Consider the following 18,844-nt stretch of genomic DNA (forward strand, 5'->3'; position numbering starts at 1 on the left):
GGTTTATTTAAAAATTTAGTAGAGACCCGCCTTTCCTGGTTTTCTGCAAGTTCGCCCAGCTCCACTAAAGATGCATGGATGAAGTATTATATAACTTTGGTGATGGATGCATCCATTCTTTATTTGCTGGGGATAACCGCTTCAAAACACCCCCTGTTCGTGCATTGCTCATGTGGGTTTTTGCCCATTCTTCCACACAAACATTCTTCATATCCTGACAGTTCCATGGCCTACTTCTAAAATCTCTGAGCTTTAGTTCCTTTCATAAATTTTCTATTGGATTCAGCTCAGATGATTGGCTGGGCCATTCTATCAGCTTTGTTTTCATTCTCTAAAATCAATTGAGAGTTTCCTTGTCCACCTTTGTTTCATCTTCATCATCCTGGCAGATGGTAGCAGATTTTTTTTATCAAGAATGTCTGTGTACTCTTGTCCATTTATCCTTCCTTCAATGACAAAGTTTGCCAGTGCCATATGCTGAAAAGCAGCCCCACAAAATGATGTTCCCATCTCCAAACTTCACTGTTGTTATAGTGTTTTGGGGGTTATATGCAGTGCCTTTTGGCCTCTAAACATGGTGTGTATTATGACATCCAAAGAATTTAATATTCTCCCTATATTTTACAAGCTTGTCTAAATGTTGTTGAGCAAACTTTAAAAGCACTTGACCATACTTTTTGTTCTGCAACAGAGTTTTGAGTAGTAAGCGTGCATGCAGGCTACTCACTATTTTATGTGCATCATGAGATCCTTCCTTTGCTCCCTTTATTGTTACATCATTACCCTTCATACTGGACTTACCACACGTCAGACTGTTTCCAGCATTAATCTCCTATCGTCGATCAGATTCTCACTGTACGCATGTGTAGTGAAGATGAAAAGTTATGCTGGTGGACTCACTGCGCATGTCTGACCGTTGGGGTAGCATGCATGCCCTCTGCGAAACTGCATCGCACTGCACAGCCATGGATCTTGTCTCTTCTGGTCCTCCGCACACTCTGACCAGTATGTTGTTTTTTTCTTAACCCCTTAACGACCGCGGTCTGCTGCTAGCAGCTTGCAGCGATCGGCGCACATCTCAGCTGAGTTTTACAGCTGAGATGTGTGCCTGCTATGCACAAGCAGAATCGTTATCCGCCCGTGCCATTTAACCCCTTAAATGGCGCTGTCAATATGTGACAGCGCCATTATAATGGCATTGGCGGTAAACATTTACTCACCGGCAGATACCGGAAGTCACGTGACTTCCGGTTGTTGTCATGGTAGCACAGAGTCATGTGATGACTCCTGTAGCTCACATTACTCACTTCCTGCCTCACACAGCCGAGAGCTGGGTGAGACAGCTTAGGAGCATATCTGCTGTACACAGCTGTGCAGCTGTGATCAGCAGATATGGCACAGCGATCAGACAGCTGATCCATATAGTCGCCTAGGGGACCTAGTAAAATAAAAAAAAAGTAAAAAAAAAGTAGTAAAAAAAATTAAAAAAAAATAAAAAAAACCTAAAAGTTCAAATCACCCCCCTTTCGCCCCATTGAAAATTAAAGGATTAAAAAAATAAAACATATACACACATTTGGTATCGCCACGTTCAGAAATAACTGATCAAAATATAAAATCAATTCATCTGATTGGTAAACGGCATAGCGGCAAAAATCCAAATGCCAAAATTACGTTTTTTTGGTCGCCACAAATTTTGCGCTAAATGCAATAACAGGCAATCAAAACGTAGCATCTGCGCAAAAATGGTACCGTTAAAAATGTAAGCCTGAGACGCAAAAAATAAGCCATCACTGAGCCATAGATCCAGAAAAATGAGAACGCTACAGGTCACAGAATATGGTGTAAAACGTACGCCACTTTTTTCAGACAAACTTCTTATTTTGTTTTAACGCCTGATAAAAGTAAACCTATACATGTTTGGTGTCTACGAACTCGCACCGACCTCAGGCATCACAACCACACATCAGTTTTACCATTTAGTGAACACAGTGAATAAATAGCAATATAAATAAATATATAGATATATAAATATCTCAAAAACAATAGTGTTATCGCACTTTTTTTGCAATTTTTCCGCATTTGGATTTTTTTTTGCCGATTTTCCAGTACACTACATGGTAAAACCTATGGTTTCATGTAAAAGTACAGCTCGTTCCGCAAAAAATGAGCCCTCACATGCCTATATTGACGGAAAAATAAAAAAGTTACGTCTCTGAAAGAAGAAGGGCGAAAAAGAAACAGAAAGCGCAAAATCGGCCGGTCAGAAAGAGGTTAAATGTATATGTATAAAAAACTGTGACCGACAAGGAAACATCAACCCTGACGAAGCTGCCGAGTGCAGCGATATGCAATGGGTATCATTCTGCCGACATCCTCGAGCCTAGTTTTGGCTCTTTTCCAGCCCACCTTTGGGTATTGAATACCTATTCTTAGTCCCTTTGGACTGGATGCACCCTTGTTGTGGATCATTATGCTTTTTTGATCATGTCATGCATTCCTATTATGTCTGATATTCTTACTGCTCAGTGCGGTAGGTTATCATGCCCCTTACTATACCATGCTAATATATATACATGGATATACACATACTCTTTAGCTATTCGTTATTTCCACCAGGCTACAATTGGGACTATCTCCATAGTATACAGTCATGGCCAAAAGTTTTGATAATGCTACAAATATTAATTTTTACAAAGTCTACTGCTTAAGTTTTTCTAATGGCAATTTGCATATACTCCAGAATGTCAAAGAGTGATCAGCTTAACAGCAATTACTTGCAAAGTCAATATTGCCTAAGAAAATGAACTTTAACCCCCCAAAACACATTTCAACATCATTGCATTCCTGCCTTAAAAGGAGCAGCTAACATTGTTTTAGTGATTGTTCCATTAACACAGGTGTGGGTGTTGCTGAAAACAGGGCTTGCGATCAGTCATGATTAAGTAAGAATGACACCACTGGACACTTTAAAAGGAGGCTGGTGATATCATTGTTTCTCTTCAGTTAACCATGGTTATCTCTAAAGGAACACGTGCAGCCATCATTGCTCTGCACAAAAATGGCCTAACAGGGAAGAGTATCGCAGCTACAAAGAATGCACCTCAGTCAACAATCTATCGCATCATCAAGAACTTCAAGAAGAGTGCTTCCATTATTGCCAAAAAGGCTCCAGAGCGCTCAAGAAGGACCAGCAAACGTCAGGACCATATCTTACAACTGTTTCAGCTGTGGGATCGGACTACCAGCAGTGCCGAGCTAGCTCAGCAATGGCAGCAGGCTGGTGTGAGTGCTTCTGCACGCACTGTGAGGCGGAGAGTGCTTGAGCAAGGCCTGGTTTCAAAGAGGGCAGCAAAGAAGTCACTTCTCTCCAGAAAAAAACATCAGGGACCGACTGATATTCTGCAAAAGGTACAGGGAGTGGACTGCTGAGGACTGGGGTAAAGTCATTTTCTCAGATGAATCCCCTTTTCGATTGTTTGGGACATTTGGAAAACAGCTTATTAGGAGAAGAAGAGGTGAGCGCTACCACCAGTCTTGTCTCATGCCAACTGTTAAGCATCCTGAAACCATTCATGTGTGGGGTTGCTTCTCAGCCAAGGGAATCGGCTCACTCACAGTCTTGCCTAAAAACACAGCCATGAATAAAGAATGGTACCAGAATGTCCTCCAAGAGCAACTTCTCCCAACTGTCCAAGAGCAGTTTGGCGCCCAACAATGCCTTTTCCAGCATGATGGAGCACCTTGCCATAAAGCAAAGGTGGTCACTAAATGGCTCATGGAACAAAACAGAGATTTTGGGTCCATGGACTGGAAACTCCCCAGATCTTAATCCCATTGAGAACTTGTGGGCAATCATCAAGAGACGGGTGGACAAACAAAAACCAACAAATTCTGGCAAAATGCAAGCATTGCTTATGCAAGAATGGACAGCTATCAGTCAGGATTTGGTCCAGAAGTTGATTGAGAGCATGCCAGGGAGAATTGCAGAGGTCCTGAAGAAGAAGGGTCAACACTGCAAATATTGACTTGCTGCATTAACTCATTCTGTCAATATAACCTTTTGGTACTCATAATATGATTGCAATTATATTTCTGTATGTGATGTAAACATCAGAGAAACACAATTAAAAACCAGAGGGCAACAGATCATGTGAAAATATAATTTTGGTGTCATTCTCAAAACTTTTGCCCATGACTGTACGATTTGGGAGAGCTGGTTTTGGTATCATTATTGTGCTAGAATATATTTATCACATACTTGCCTAAGATATGTTTATGGTTTTCGGCATCTTGTGTTATTTTAACTGTTTTTAAATATATGTGTTTTTTGTTCACAATAAAGATTGTATTTAATATATTATATATTGTGGTGTGCACATTTCATATGCAGAGTTCTTTTTCTCTTTCCTCTTGTTTGGTGTATATCTCTGCACTGTAGCACCCCACTGTATAGTTATTGATTTAAGTAATATTAGTGCACCCCAATCCTTCCATACATATCCATTTACATATTACAAGATGGAATTCCATGACTACGTTCGTTAAGAAGCTTCTGGAATAGTCCGTATCCATGACAACACACTTAGTACTGTGTGAGAAATACAAATTAATAAATGCAGGATTACTTTTATTGAAGCAGTATTGTTGTAGGTCCCAATGACAGGAGCCTGACAAGTGATCGGTGACCACATAAATCATGGTACACAGACAATACTACTCCACACGGCCACGGTGGAGATCCTAAGGCTATGTTCACACACTGCGTTTTTCACCTGCGTTTTTGGTCCGTTTTTGGTCCGTTTTTGCTGCAGAAATTTCTTGAGAAATTCTTGTAACCTTTCTGCAGACATTCCCCAGCAAAACCTATGGCAAAAAAAATTAGCTGTGCACACACTGCGTTTTTTTCTTAAGAAAATTCTTTCAGTAGATTTTCTTAAGAAAAAGAATGAGCATGTCACTTCTTTTCTGCAGCTAACTGCGTTTTTTGCCATATATAATTGGCACAATAACGCAGGGAGCAACCAGCGGTAAAAACGCACCGAAAACGCACCGAAAACGCACCAAAAACGCACCGAAAACGCACCGAAAACGCACCGAAAACGCAGGTGCGTTTTTGGTGCGTTTTTTAACACAGGTGCACTCTTAAGAAATTTCTTAAGAAATTTCTTAAGAAAAATCATTTTTCTAGTGTGAACATAGCCTAAAAGTGCTTATTCTCTTCTACGAGCTGTATATTGGAAGGCGTCTTGTCACACTGATCAGAAGCAACACTTGGCTCTCTTCAATAGTACATCATTGCTAGAGACAATACCATGGGGTAAGCATAATGAAAGTTACACAGAATCAAACCACTCCACAATCAGTACAGCTACTTGAAACATGTCAGGCTGGCTATGACATAAGCCACCATACCAATGTTTCTAATAGTATCACCTTTGTTTCTCCACAGGGGTTGTAGTAAAGAACTTACTAAAGTCAATAAGGAACCTTCCAAATCCCTGTCGCTGGTACTGAGGCAATATCATAATACATGACACATTGTACTTCTGCTGGCAAAGTTTCTCCTGTGAAAAAAAAAGAGAAAATTCATAATAGTTAAATTGGTTTAAAGGGAACCTGTCATCAGAAATGTTGCTTTAAACCACAGGCTATGTGTGCACGTGTGCGCTCTGCACCGCACCGAAAATGTGCGCTTCAGAGCGCAGCTGAAAAGCTGCGTTCTGAAGCGCATGGTGCCGGCAGATTCGTGCGCTCTGCATGCTGCCTCTCCCTATAGACAGCATATAGAACGCACGAAAGAAGTGACATGTCACTTCTTAGAACGCAGCGATTCGGCAAGCAGCCGAATCGCTGCGTTCTAACATGCCACGTGCGCACGGCCCCTGCACAATCTCCATAGATTGTGCAGGGGATGCAGGACGCATGCAGTTACGCTGCGGTGCAGAACGCAGCGTAACTGCATGTAATACGCACACGTGCGCACATACCCTAAAAGTTTCCCCCTCTGCAGCTCCTGGGCTGCATTCTAGCAAGGTTCCTGTACTTTTTGTGGCCCCTTTTAAACCAAATTAAATACTTTATAGACTTGTACCTTTTGCTATGTAAATTTTGTAAATCGCCCATGGGGGCGGGCTCTCTGCTGACCGTTGCTGTTCCTCCAGCAGATTTACGCCGCCCCCCAACGCTGAATTTCATATCTCAGGATGCCGCCCCTGGGCGCCCGTGGTCCCGCGCATGCACTGTGCGACTGTAGCGGGACTGTGCACTGTGTGCACGTGTGACCGCTGGTGACGTTTTGCGCAGGCACGAGGTTATGGGCGGCGCTGTGAGTGTCATCAGCAAGTGCCGCCCATAACCTCGTGACCGCACTTTCCCATCTTCCTCCAGCGTTCTGCGCAAGCGCTTGCTGGCCAGATGACCCGACGTCACCTCTTTCCCATCTTGCCCTGCTGCAGGGTAAGATGGGAAGGAGGTGACGTCGGGTCATTTGGCCGGCGAGCGCTTGCGCAGAATGCTGGATGCAGTGGGGGAAAGCGCGTCCACGAGATTATGGGCAGCCACTTGCGATGCAATCACAGCGCTGCCCATAATCTCGTGCTTGTGACACATCACCAGGTGTCCTGGCGTGGGCGGCACCTCGGGCACAGTGGGCGGCGTCCTGATGGATGAAATGGAGCGTGGGGGGACGGCGTCAATGTGCTGGAGGAACAGCAACGGTCAGCAGAGAGCCCGCCCCCATGGACGATTTACAAAATTTACATAGCAAAAGGTACAAGTTTATAAAGTATTTAATTTGGTTTAAAAGGGGCCACAAAAAGTACAGGAACCTTACTAGAATGCAGCCCAGGAGCTGCAGAGGGGGAAACTTTAAGGTTTCAAGCTAAATTTCTGATGACAGGTTCCCTTTAAGAAAAGAATTTACTTATAAGAGAATTTCTGATAGAAGTCTCAAAAACCAGCTTTAAGAAAACAATATTGGAAATCTGCTAAAAAGGAATAAACATAGCCCAGTACTTAGGTAGCCCACAAACCCTAAAAATGGACTAAATTATGAGTATTTATGAGATTGATGAGATGTTGCTTTATGACCCCATCAATTACAGAGGGGAGAAAGGAGATTTAGAAATTAGGAAATTGGCATCTGTCATTACATGGCATAACAATGACCAGGGGGTAGCAACTACCGGTTTACTATCCTCCGCTCCACTCAATGCATCAAAAAGGAACAAAAGAGGCTACTGGGAGTGGCTGACACACTGAATTATGTCCAATGCAAAGTGTGGGGGTGGGGAACAATATACTCTCAATAGACTCTGGTGTTCTGCTATTTCATAGTAATGCATCCCCCAGACTAGAGCTAACCAGTATCAGGTTTACCCAAAGTTGTAATCCTACCTTTGAAAAATATCCGACCAAATGACATCCCTTCATATCATTTTTGGTAAGGACATAGAAAAGGAAGGGCTCAACATCATAATAGAGTGTTTTGTGATCGAGGAAGAGCTTGGTTAACAAACACAAATTTTGGCAATAGATTTTGCTGATGTTTCCATCCACCTGAAAAATAAAAGGTGTCTATTATCTGTAAATGCGTACACGCTACATGCTGTGACCATTTCATGTATAGATTCACATACAGCAGGAGAATGACATTGTGGTCACTTTCTAGATATGTCCATCCTGAGAAACCTTCTATTTCGCATGCAGCCACAATTCGGGAGCATCTTTTTCTTGCAGCTCTATGTTGCACCATTTTTCTGACATTTATGATTAAACTAGAAATAGGCCCGATGCTATCTCTTCGGGAGTGAGGTGAAATTAACTTCTGTCTAGGCTTAGTAGTGCTGACAGGAGCAGTGGACATGTGTCAAACTTTTTGCGCTTTCCAACATATTTGTCGTATGTCATCCCTCCGCATTTGTGTAATGTATGTGTTGCGTCATTTGACCTCTTTAACCCCTGTGCACTGTCTCTTCCTTGTTGTGTGCTGTATATTGTGTTGTGTGTCTTGAACTGTGTTCACTATGTGGTGTCTCCCCTGAGTGCTGGGTGCGTGTATTTACACTATGTGGTCCCTTGTAAGCTGATTGTCCACGGAAATTTTTTTTTGGGCTAATTAAATGTGTTAAAGGCTGTGTGTATTTTTATTGTAAATAAACATAGTGTGTGTGTGTGTGTGTGTTTTATTATTTTTTTTTTCCTCTCTCCCTTTCTCTCTCACACGCACACACACACATAGCTCTGCTATACACTCAGCTCTAACAAACACACGCACACACACACACACACAGCTCTGCTATATACTCAGCTCTAATACACACACACAGCCCTGCTATACAGTCAGCTCTAAAGGCCCTGTCACACACAGAGATAAATCTTTGGCAGATCTGTGGTTGCAGTGAAATCATGGACATATTGTTCCATTTGTACACAGCCACAAACCTGGCACTGATTGTCCACAATTTCACTGCAACTACAGATCTGCCGCAGATTTATCTCTGTGTGTGACAGGGCCTTAACACACACAGCTCTGCTATATACTCAGCTCTAAAACACACACACAGCTCTGCTATACACTCAGCTCTAATACACACTCACAGCTCTGCTATACACTCAGCTCTAATACACACACACAGCTCTGCTATACACTCAGGTCTAATACACACATAGCTCTGCTATACACTCAGGTCTAATACTCTGGTGGAAGGGGGGCTGGGGGCATACAAATCTAGTGGGGGGGGCTGGAGGCATACAGATCTGGAGGGGGGGGGCGTATGTCCCCTGCTGTAATGTCCCCATTGTTTAATAATGTGCTCCTGCTGGTTCCCTTCTGTCCCTTATTATTCCGTTGTTTACACACAATAAGACCTAAGACACACGGCGAGAAAAACGATACGAGTGGAGTGCGATAAAACATCGCATTCCACTCGGATCAATAATAGCCTGTGTGTCAGCACACATGAGCAATTATGTTCTCGGCCCCAATCGGACCGAGAAAACAATCGCAGCATACTGCGATTGTAATGTGAGTCTTATTTCTCTCGCACCCATTCAAGTCAATGGGGCGAGAGAAAAAAAAAAATCGCACTGCACTCGCAGTACAACGGTGCACAGTGAGTGCAGAGCGAGAATGGCAATAGCCAGCAACGGAGGAGAGAGGGAGATAAATCCCTCCCTCCCCTCCTCAGTGCCTCAACCCCCTGCAGCTGAGGTCCGTTCGCACGAACAGACCTCAGTCGCAGGGACACTTGCATGGCACTCGGCTCTGCTGTACTGCCAGCATGAGCCGAGTGTCATGCAAGGGGATCGCAGTAATCTCCATGTGGCTCAGCCCTAAAAGATATTCTCACCTCTCTCCTCCGTTCCCACGGAGCCTCCAGCTGTTTCTTGAAGTCCTCAGGCACACAGACCTCTCCATGATAGCGTCCGGTGAACACAGCGGCCGCTGCAGGATGTTGTTATGGCTTTACTGCAGTTGAATGCTTTACGGCGCCACAAAGCATTCAACTGCAGTAAAGCGCTGCCAGCAGAGGTGGTGGCGGCCCCGGACAGGTGAGCATACAGCAGTGTGTGTATGTGTGTGAAGATATACTGTATGTGTGTGTGTCTGTGTTCAGTGTATACATGCATGTGCGCTGTGTGTGTGTGTATGTACTTGGTGTATCTGTGTGCGTGTGTGTGCGTGCAGTGAGGACCTGGAAGCCGGAGAATCGTTCGAACTACGGCTGCGCAACTGACAGTGGCGCGGTGCATGACGGAATAGGTGGACAGACGCAACTGGAGATTAGGTATGTAGATGGACAACTATGTCTTACAACAGTTTGGGGGCATGTTCAGCCTGACAACAAATCAGGCTAGTTGTCAGTTTGTTAACCCCTTAAAGGGCCAAAGAATTTTTCATTTTTGGGCTTTTAGTTTTAACTTCCCTTATTCCAATAGCCATATTTTTTTTTTATCTTTTCATCGACACAAAGACAAATCATTTTACCATGCAATGTACTGGAAAACAGAAAACTTCTGGCGTTTCAATTTTTTACTGTCACAACACTCATAATAGAAATACTTTTAGATTTTATTAGCTCATACAATTGCGCACACAGTATACAGCACAGCACCCCATATGTTTTTACACTTTGTTAGCTGTATATGGAGATAAGGGAGTGATGTAAACATTTGTTATGTTGTGCTTATGTGTTTAAAAATTTTTCCTCAATGTTCTTTACATTTTTAGTTAGTGTCCTTAGGCAACATCTGATCCCGTAGTCACCTATGCAATACAATGCAACTCTTCAGTATTTTCACTGTATTCAAATCTATAGGATCTCTATGAAGCTCAGCCACAGATGGCAGACATGGGAGCCTTCAGAAGCAATGGCAATCAATAGGCCTCTAATCACCATATTAAAACTTGTTAAATGCTGCAGACCCCCTTATCAGAGGCATTTAAATAGCTTAAACTGATGAACCTGGAACTAGCTCTTTTGAGCCCACTCTATATGATCAAGGCTGGAGAAAGGTTCCCAGGAACCGAAATGTTGCAGTCACACATTATGGGCCAATAAAAGCTTTTCCTTTTTTCAATCCATGGAGTGCTGCCTCCATATTTTTTTTCTCTATATTATGATAATGGATTTGTTTCCTTGCACCTACAGCTTAAAGAAGAAAATAGTGCTGCACTTATTTTTTCAGATAGATAGATATCCGGCAGATATATAACTTCACAACCACACAAGACATAATATACTTGCACCCTTTTGTGCCTAGCATGGGGAGCTTACTGTCCAGCTATGTGTTAACCAAATAAATAAATAAATAGAAAAAAAAACGACTTAGGCTATGATTGCACGTTGCCTAGCACTACTATGTAAACGCATGCGTCCTGAGCACAATCTATGAAAACTGTGCATAATCCATCTGCACCTTGCGTTTGAGAGCGCAGCGATTTGCACGCTAAAGTTTTGATCCAAATCGCTGCGCTCAAAAATGCAACATATCACTTATTTTGTGCACTTTGGATGCAGGTCCCACTCTGTCTATGGGAGAGGCAGCATCCAGAGTGCATGAAATACTCATCTACTCTGCACACACACTGCATCCATTACGCAGTGTTTCTGCAGCGATTTGAAGTGCACATGCATTGCCAAATTGCTGCAGATTTTTCAGCATGGACACTACGCAACGTGCGCACATAGCCTTAGGGTCCACTACATTTTTGGTAAGAACAAGCAAAAGGTACAGCTGTGGGCTGATATTATCAGGCAGGGAAGGTCCATGGATATTTGGCCATTCCAAGCCCAAAAATTCCAGCCCTCAGCTGCTCCAGAGAGAAGAATGACAAGATGCTCCATTTCTGTCACTTCTCTTTGGCTTTTCCCAAATGCGCTGATGTGTTGGCAATCAGGGTAATGGTACTGGGAGTTGATGTCAGCTGTGTAGTGTTCAAAAGCACAACTGACATCAAGCCCTGGTGTTCGTAATGGAAAAGTGTCTTTCAAACACCCCCATTAATAACCCAGTAATAAAAAGGAAAAACACACAAAAATATTTTATTGAAATAAACACTCCCCTACACTTTCCCTCATTCACTACTTTATCTTAAAAAAAGTCTTTTGACGCCCCTGCGGTAACCAGGTGTCACAAAAATAAGGTAACAACAAGGTAACAGCTCGGGTCCTACATGACTGTGCCAGTCAGTACACACACACACTAGCACACCAGGACATTTACACTCGCTGTATCCGGCTGGGAGACTCACTTAGCCAGATGACAGGGCTGGGCACTGTTAGATGACAGGCAGCCAACTGGGAAGGGAGGGACCAGACCTGAAAGAGGAGAGAGTGACCTGGGAAGTGTGGGTAGACAGCGGAAGGAGTTAGTTAGTAGGAAGGAGAGAGAAAGGAAGGAGTAAAAGGAAAGTTGTCAAGACAGACAAGAGATTCTTGAGACACAAGGAAAGTAGCAAAGACTCCGCAAAGACCTGAGTAGAAAGATCAGCCACTCAGAGGAGAAAAGTAGCTGGAGAGCGAGAGAGCTAGCTCCAATGACAGAGAGATCCTGTGAGATGGACATCCAGGGCTCACAGTAGTTTGCACGCAGGGGGTGCAGATCCCAGAACAGACCAGGACTTCAAGCCATCTGTTAACTCTGCCAGGGAGGTGGGTTTCCAGGACTCATCTGCCACCACTAACGTTTGAGGCATCAGCAGCAAAGAGGGAACTGGGAGAAATTCCCTTAAATAGTCCAAGCTGCCTGTGGCAGGACCCAGACACCAGGAAGACTGCCAAGTACTCCACGCCAGGGAGGACTGACAAATACACCAGAGTGCATCGGTGGTGGAGTGGCACCAGGTTGGCTGGCACAGCTATAAGGACACGGGCACACCTGGGATCCAGTATGTCCCCAGGGCGCAAATCCAGTGAGTAAAGACAATCAAACTGCACTCCCTGTCTGGACTGACTTATCGCTGCGTGCCTCCACGTTAACCCTTCACCTACTCCTGGGGAAAAGCCCTGCTCATGGAGGCCTCCACATCCACGCTGCCCCCATCCATAATCCCCAGCGGGAACCCGCAGCGGCAGCCATAGCATCTATGGCCGCAAACCACGAGAGGCGTAGTCGGACTTTATTTTTATTTTCATTTAAAACTGGTCGACGGTGCCCCCATTCCCGGAATCCCCCTCGAGCCATGGACCGTCCAGATCCGAGCAGCTCGGCTGCCCGGGGCGCGACAGCTTTTAAAAACTGGCATAGTCGGCAGTATTCAGACTAGACCGGCCAAAACGGGTGACAGCACGCCTTTTTGGACTTAACCGCCCAAATTTGAACTAGCCGCCATTTTCTGGACTGTAAAAATGCTGCGCTATCAGTAAAAGGGCGTGAAACCTGAACTCCCTGCCCCTTGGGAATGTCCAGAATGTGAGAGGACAGCCCACGGCAGAGACACTAGAACTCTGCAAAAACAAGTTTCTGGATGCTGGAGGGAAAGGATGTCTGCCAGAGGGGAGCAGGAGCCCCTGCCGGAGGATGGCAGCGGAAATTGTGCTATCCCCAGCTGCTGACTGGACTACAGCACCGCCTTCGTCCACGGCCAGACCAGATCATGTCGCAACGCCTCCATCCACGGCCATGAAGGACCAGGCTGCGCCGCCACCAGACTCAGCCCTGGAAGATCCGACAACCATGAGAGGAGTTGCCAATGACCAGGCTGCATCCAAACGCGCTGATGGGAACCCGGTAGTGAACCATCCAGGTCAGGAGAGGTTGGCTGAAGACGACCAGGTTGTTCCAGTTCCCGTCACCCCAGCATCGAAGCAGATTGACTCAGGTTCCAGCACTCCGGAGACAGCATTGATCCCCCGCTATTGGGGACACGGCTATTGTGCTTCCCTGTCAACGCATTCTGTGCCTGAGATGTTGGTGCTGGAGCATTCGAAAGAGTTCCCCTCGGATGAGGAACCACTTTGCCCGGGTGTGTTCGGAAGATGTCCAGCGCCAGGGAGCCGGGACTGGTTCCCAGGTGCAGCCATGGTAGCTCGAACCAGTTAGCTACCAGGACTTTGTGTTAATGTTGTTTCATTATAGGTTTGGTTTGAAAACTGAGTGTTTTAATAAAGTTTGAAATGTTTGAACTTTGAAAGAAACCTGGTTAAACCTGCAGCCTGCTGTACAGGACTGTTCCCCAGAGGGTGGCAGGCGCAGGAAAGGTCCGTGACACGGCAGGCCAGGACCCAGTCACCACAGGAACTGGTGATGCTCTCCCAGGACGTTATCACCTTGTTGCTCATCCAGGAACAAAAGGACACCAGGGACTTTGGGTGGGAAACCACTGAGCAGTGGTGCCAGAGACTCTGGGTGGCGGGTGGTAAGGAAGGTGAAACCAGGTTGCAACGTTCAAGGAAATGTGTCTCCCGCAAGGGAAGAAATGTTGATAATGTTTTAACATGTAATGTTGATGTTATGCATGTAAAAACTGCAGTATGACCTGTTTGAATTACAGCCCACGGACGTGCTGGATTTAACCAAGGGGGAATGTGACGCCCCTGCGGTAACCAGGTGTCACAAAAATAAGGTAACAACAAGGTAACAGCTAGGGTCCTACATGACTGTCAGTCAGTACACACATACTAGCACACCAGGACATTTACACTCGCTGTACCAGGCTGGGAGACTCACTTAGCCAGATGACAGGACTGGGCACTGTGAGATGACAGGCAGCCAACTAGGAAGGGAGGGACCAGACTTGGAGGTGGAGAGAATGACCTGGGAAGTGTGGGTAGACAGCGGGAGGAGTTAGTTAGTAGGAAGGAGAGAGAGAGGAAGGAGGAAAAGGAAAGGTGTCAAGACAGACAGCAGATTCTTGAGTCACAAGGAAAGTAGCAAAGACTCCGCAAAGACCTGAGTAGAAAGATCAACCAGAGGAGAAAAGTAGCTGGAGAGCGAGAGAGCAAGCTCCAAGGACAGAGGGATCCTGTGGGATGGACATCCAGGGCCCACAGTACTTTGCACGCACGAGGTGCAGATCCCAAAACAGACCAGGACTTTAAGCCATCTGTTAACTCTGCCAGGCGGGTGAGTTAACAGGACTCATCTGCCACCACTAGTGTCCGAGGCATCAGCAGCAAAGAGGGGATCGGGAGAAATTCCCTTAAATAGTCCAAGCTGCCTGCGGCAGGACCCAGACACCAGAAAGATCTCCAAGTGCTCCACACCAGGGAGGACTGACAAATACACCAGAGTGCATCGGTGGTGGAATGGCACCAGGTTGGCTGGCATAGCTATAAGGACATAGGCGCCCCTGGGATCCAGCACGTCCCCAGGGCGTGAATCCAGTAAGTAAAGACAATCAAGCTGCACTCCCTGTCTGGACTGACTTATCGCTGCGTGCCCCCATGTTAACCCTTCACCTACCCCTGGGGAAAAGCCCTGCTCGTGAAAGGCTCCACCATCCACGCTGCCCCCATCCATCATCCCCAGCGGGAACCCACAGCGGCGGCCCTACCATCCCTGGCTGCAAACCACGAGTGGCATAGTCAGACTTTATTTTTATTTTCATTTAAAACTGGTCGACGGTGCCCCCGGATCCAGAAACCCCTCGAGCCACGGACCGTCCGGATCCAAGCAGCTCGGCTGCCCCGGGGCACGACAATCTCATGTAGGTCCAATGTAGTAAAGAAAATCTGATTTAGTCCAGTGAATCCCATGCACGTAGCTTATTGAGCCTCATTCTGACATTCCATAAACTTGCCAAGTCACTTCATGGTCACACTATGTGCAACTCAGATGCTAAAGAGCAGTGACATCAGTAATGTTTCTGCTCTTCGTGCATATGTCGGCTGATTTAATCAGCAATAATGTGCCTCTTGCAAACAGCTACAGGTGAACTAGAGATCCGCCCATGGTTTTTAACAAGTTAAATCCCGCTGTCAATCTCTAATAGCATTCTAGCAGAATTTAACATGTGCCGGCAGAAGGTGTATCATTTCTCGCCCCTATCGGCACCCCCATGAAGTGGGGGCACCGATGGGTTGTCATCACAACCAATGGTCAGCTGATGACCCCTGTACACCAGTGACCACACGATGGCAGCTTCAAGTCCCATAAAGGGACTGGCAGATACAGTAAAAAAAAAAAAATTAAAAGTTCAAATCACCCCTCTATTGCCGTATTAAATTTAAAACAATAAAAAAATACACATTTGATATCTCTGTGCTCAGAAGTGTTCGATCAAAACTAAACATAAATTACTCTGATTGGTAAATGGTGATCAAAATATCGTATCTACCCCAAAAATGGTATCCGTAAAAATGTCATCACGGAGTATAAGAAATAAGCTGTCACACAGCCCCAGATCCTGAAAAATAAAACTATACGGGTCATGAAAAATGGTGGCAAGTGAAATTTATTTTATTTACAAATTTCTGAAATTTGTTTCACCACTTAATTATAAAGAAACTATCCATGTTTGGCATCTTTTTACTTATACTGATCTGTAGAATCATACTGCCAGGTCAGTTTTACCATATAGTTAACATGGCGAATAACAAACCCAATAGACAATTATAGAATTGCACTTTTTTTTGCAATTTCACCGCACTTGGAATATGGCAGATGGCAGAATGAATAGTGTCATTAAAAACTACAACTCGTCTTGTAAAAAAACAGCTCTCATATACAGTGAAGGAAATAACTATTTGATCCCTTGCTGAGTTTTTATGTTTTCCCACTGACAAAGACATGAACAGAGTTGGTTAATTTTAACAGTGTCAATTAATTAGTTAGTTATTAAATATGCAAAAAAAAAAAAAAAAAAAAATCGAGAATATTACATTGTATAAATTATATAAATTTATTTGCATTTTGCAGAGAGATATAAGTATTTTATCCCTCTGGCAATCAAGACTTAATACTTGGTGGCAAAACCCTAGTTGGCAAGCACAGAAGTCAGACTTTTTTTGTAGTTGATGATGAGGATTGTGCACATGTCAGGAGAAATTTCGGTCCACTCCTCTTTGCAGATCATCTCTAAAGCCCGCTTTACACGCTACAATATATCTTACGATGTGTCGGCGGGGTCACGTCGTAAGTGACGCACATCCGGCATCGTAAGTTACATTGTAGCATGTAACATCTACGTGCGATTGCGATTGAACGTTACAACGTTCATCGCATACACGTCGTTGAATCCTGAAGAATTGCATGTCGGGTTGTTCAATGTTCCCGAGACAGCACACATCGCAGTGTGTGACACCCCGGGAACATTGAACAAATCTTACCTGCATCCCGCGGCTCCAGCCGGCAATGCGGAAGGAAAGAGGTGGGCGGGATGTTTACGTCCCGCTCATCTCCGCCCCTCCGCTTCTATTGGCCGGCTGCCGCATGACGTCGATGTGACGCCAAACGTCCCTCCCACTCGAGGAAGTGGACGTTCGCCGCCCACATCGAGGTCGTATGGACGGGTAAGTACGTGTGACGGGGGTTAATCGTTTGTGCGGCACGTTCAACAAATTGAACGCACATACGATGGGGGCATTGCAAATCGCATAGGATATCGTATGCAAAATTGCAACGTGTAAAGCAGGCTTAAATCAGTAAGATTTTGAGGTTGTCACTTGGCAACTTGGAGCTTCAGCTCTCTCCATAAGTTTTCTATGGGTCTAAGGTCTGGAGACTGGCTAGGCTACTCCATGACCTTTATGTGCTTCTTCTAGAGCCCCTCCTTTGTTGCCTTGGCTGTATGTTTTGGATCATTGTCATGCTGTAATACCCAGCCACAACCCATTTTTAATGTCCTGGCAGAGGGAAGGAGGTTTGTCACTCAGGATTTTACAGTACATAGCTCCATCCATTGTCCCATTAATGCAGTAAAATAGTCCTGTGCCCTTAGCAGAGAAACACACCCAAAACATAATGTTTCCACCTCCATGCTTGACAGTGAGGATGGTGTTCTTTGGGTCATAGGCAGCATCTTTCTTCCTCCAAACACGGCAAGTTGAGTTAATGTCAAAGAGCTCAATTTGTATCTCATCTGACTACAGGACTTTCTCCCAATCACTCTCAGAATCATCCAGGTGTTCATTGGCAAACTTCAGACGGGCCGGCTGCACATGTGCGTTCTTGAGCAGTAGGACTTTCCTAGCACTACAAGATTTTAATCCATTATGGCAAATGTGATACCAATGGTTTTCTTGGTGACAGTGGTCCCAGCTGCCTTAAGAGCATTAACAAGTTCCCTCATGTAGTTTTAGGCTGATCTCTCCAGTTACTCATGATCCTGGATACCCCACAAGGTGAGATTTTGCATGGTGCCCCAGATCGATGTCGATTGACATTCATTTTGTATTTCTTCCATTTTCTTACGATTGCACCAACAGTTGTCTCCTTCTCACCGAGCGTCTTACTTATGGCTTTGTAGCGTATTCCAGCCTTGTGCAGGTCCAAGATCTGTCCCTGACAGCCTTAGAAAGCTCTTTGGTCTTGCCCATGTTGTAGAGGTTAGAGTCTGACTTATTAATTGAGTCTGTGGACAGGAGTCTTTTATGCAGGTGACAATTTCAGCTGTCTTTAATGCAGGTAACGAGTTGATTAGGAGCGTCTAAGTGGTCTGTAGGAGCCAGAACTCTTAATGGTTGGTAGGGGATCAAATACTTATTTCTCTCTGCAAAATACAAATAAATTTAAGTAATTTATATGATATGATTTTCTGAATTCTATTTTGGATATTCTATCTCTCACCGATAAAATTAACCTAAAACTCTTAAAAGTATAGACTGTTCATGTCTTTGTCAGTGGGCAAACTTACAATATCCACAAGGGTTGAAATAATTATTTCAATTATTTCCTTTACTGTACATGTGCATCTCAATAAATTATAATATCAAAAAGATAATTTATTTCAGTAATTCAATAGAAAAAGGGAAACACATTATATAGAGACACTACACACAGAGTATGTATTTCAAGTGTTTATTTCTGTTAATGTTGATGATTATGGCTTACAGCCAATGAAAACCCAAAATTCATTATATCAGAAAATTAGAATAATTACCACAAATCACCAGCAGAGCATTTAAAATGGTCCCTAAAGGGTGCTTTACACGCTGCGACATCGCTAGCGCTGTCGTGCGTGATAGCACCCGCCCCCGTCGCTTGTGCGACATTTGGTGATCACTGCCGTGACCGCCAAACAATCCCTCCTTCAAGGGGGAGGGGCGTTCGGCGTCATAGCGACGTCACTGCGGCGTCACTAAGCGGCCGCCCAATAGTAGAGGAGGGGCGGAGTTGACCGGCTGGAACATGCTGCCCACCTCCTTCTTTCCTCATTGCCGGTGGACGCAGGTAAGGA

At 44.8% G+C, this 18,844-nt stretch overlaps 1 protein-coding gene across 2 annotated transcripts in view; it reads right to left on the minus strand.

Moving 5' to 3' along the window:
- The window catches only part of KAT6B (lysine acetyltransferase 6B), a 745,545-nt gene that overhangs the window by 157,706 nt on the left and 568,995 nt on the right, over positions 1–18,844 (minus strand). For both annotated transcript variants that reach the window (XM_075349101.1, XM_075349100.1), the window contains exons 11-12: positions 7,399–7,560; positions 5,474–5,567 (exon numbers count right to left, since the gene is read on the minus strand). In XM_075349101.1, the coding sequence (XP_075205216.1) occupies positions 5,474–5,567; positions 7,399–7,560 (256 nt within the window). The remainder of the gene's footprint in view (positions 1–5,473; positions 5,568–7,398; positions 7,561–18,844) is intronic.

Source organism: Anomaloglossus baeobatrachus, chromosome 5 (genome assembly GCF_048569485.1).
Source record: "Anomaloglossus baeobatrachus isolate aAnoBae1 chromosome 5, aAnoBae1.hap1, whole genome shotgun sequence".
Lineage (NCBI taxonomy): Eukaryota > Metazoa > Chordata > Amphibia > Anura > Aromobatidae > Anomaloglossus > Anomaloglossus baeobatrachus.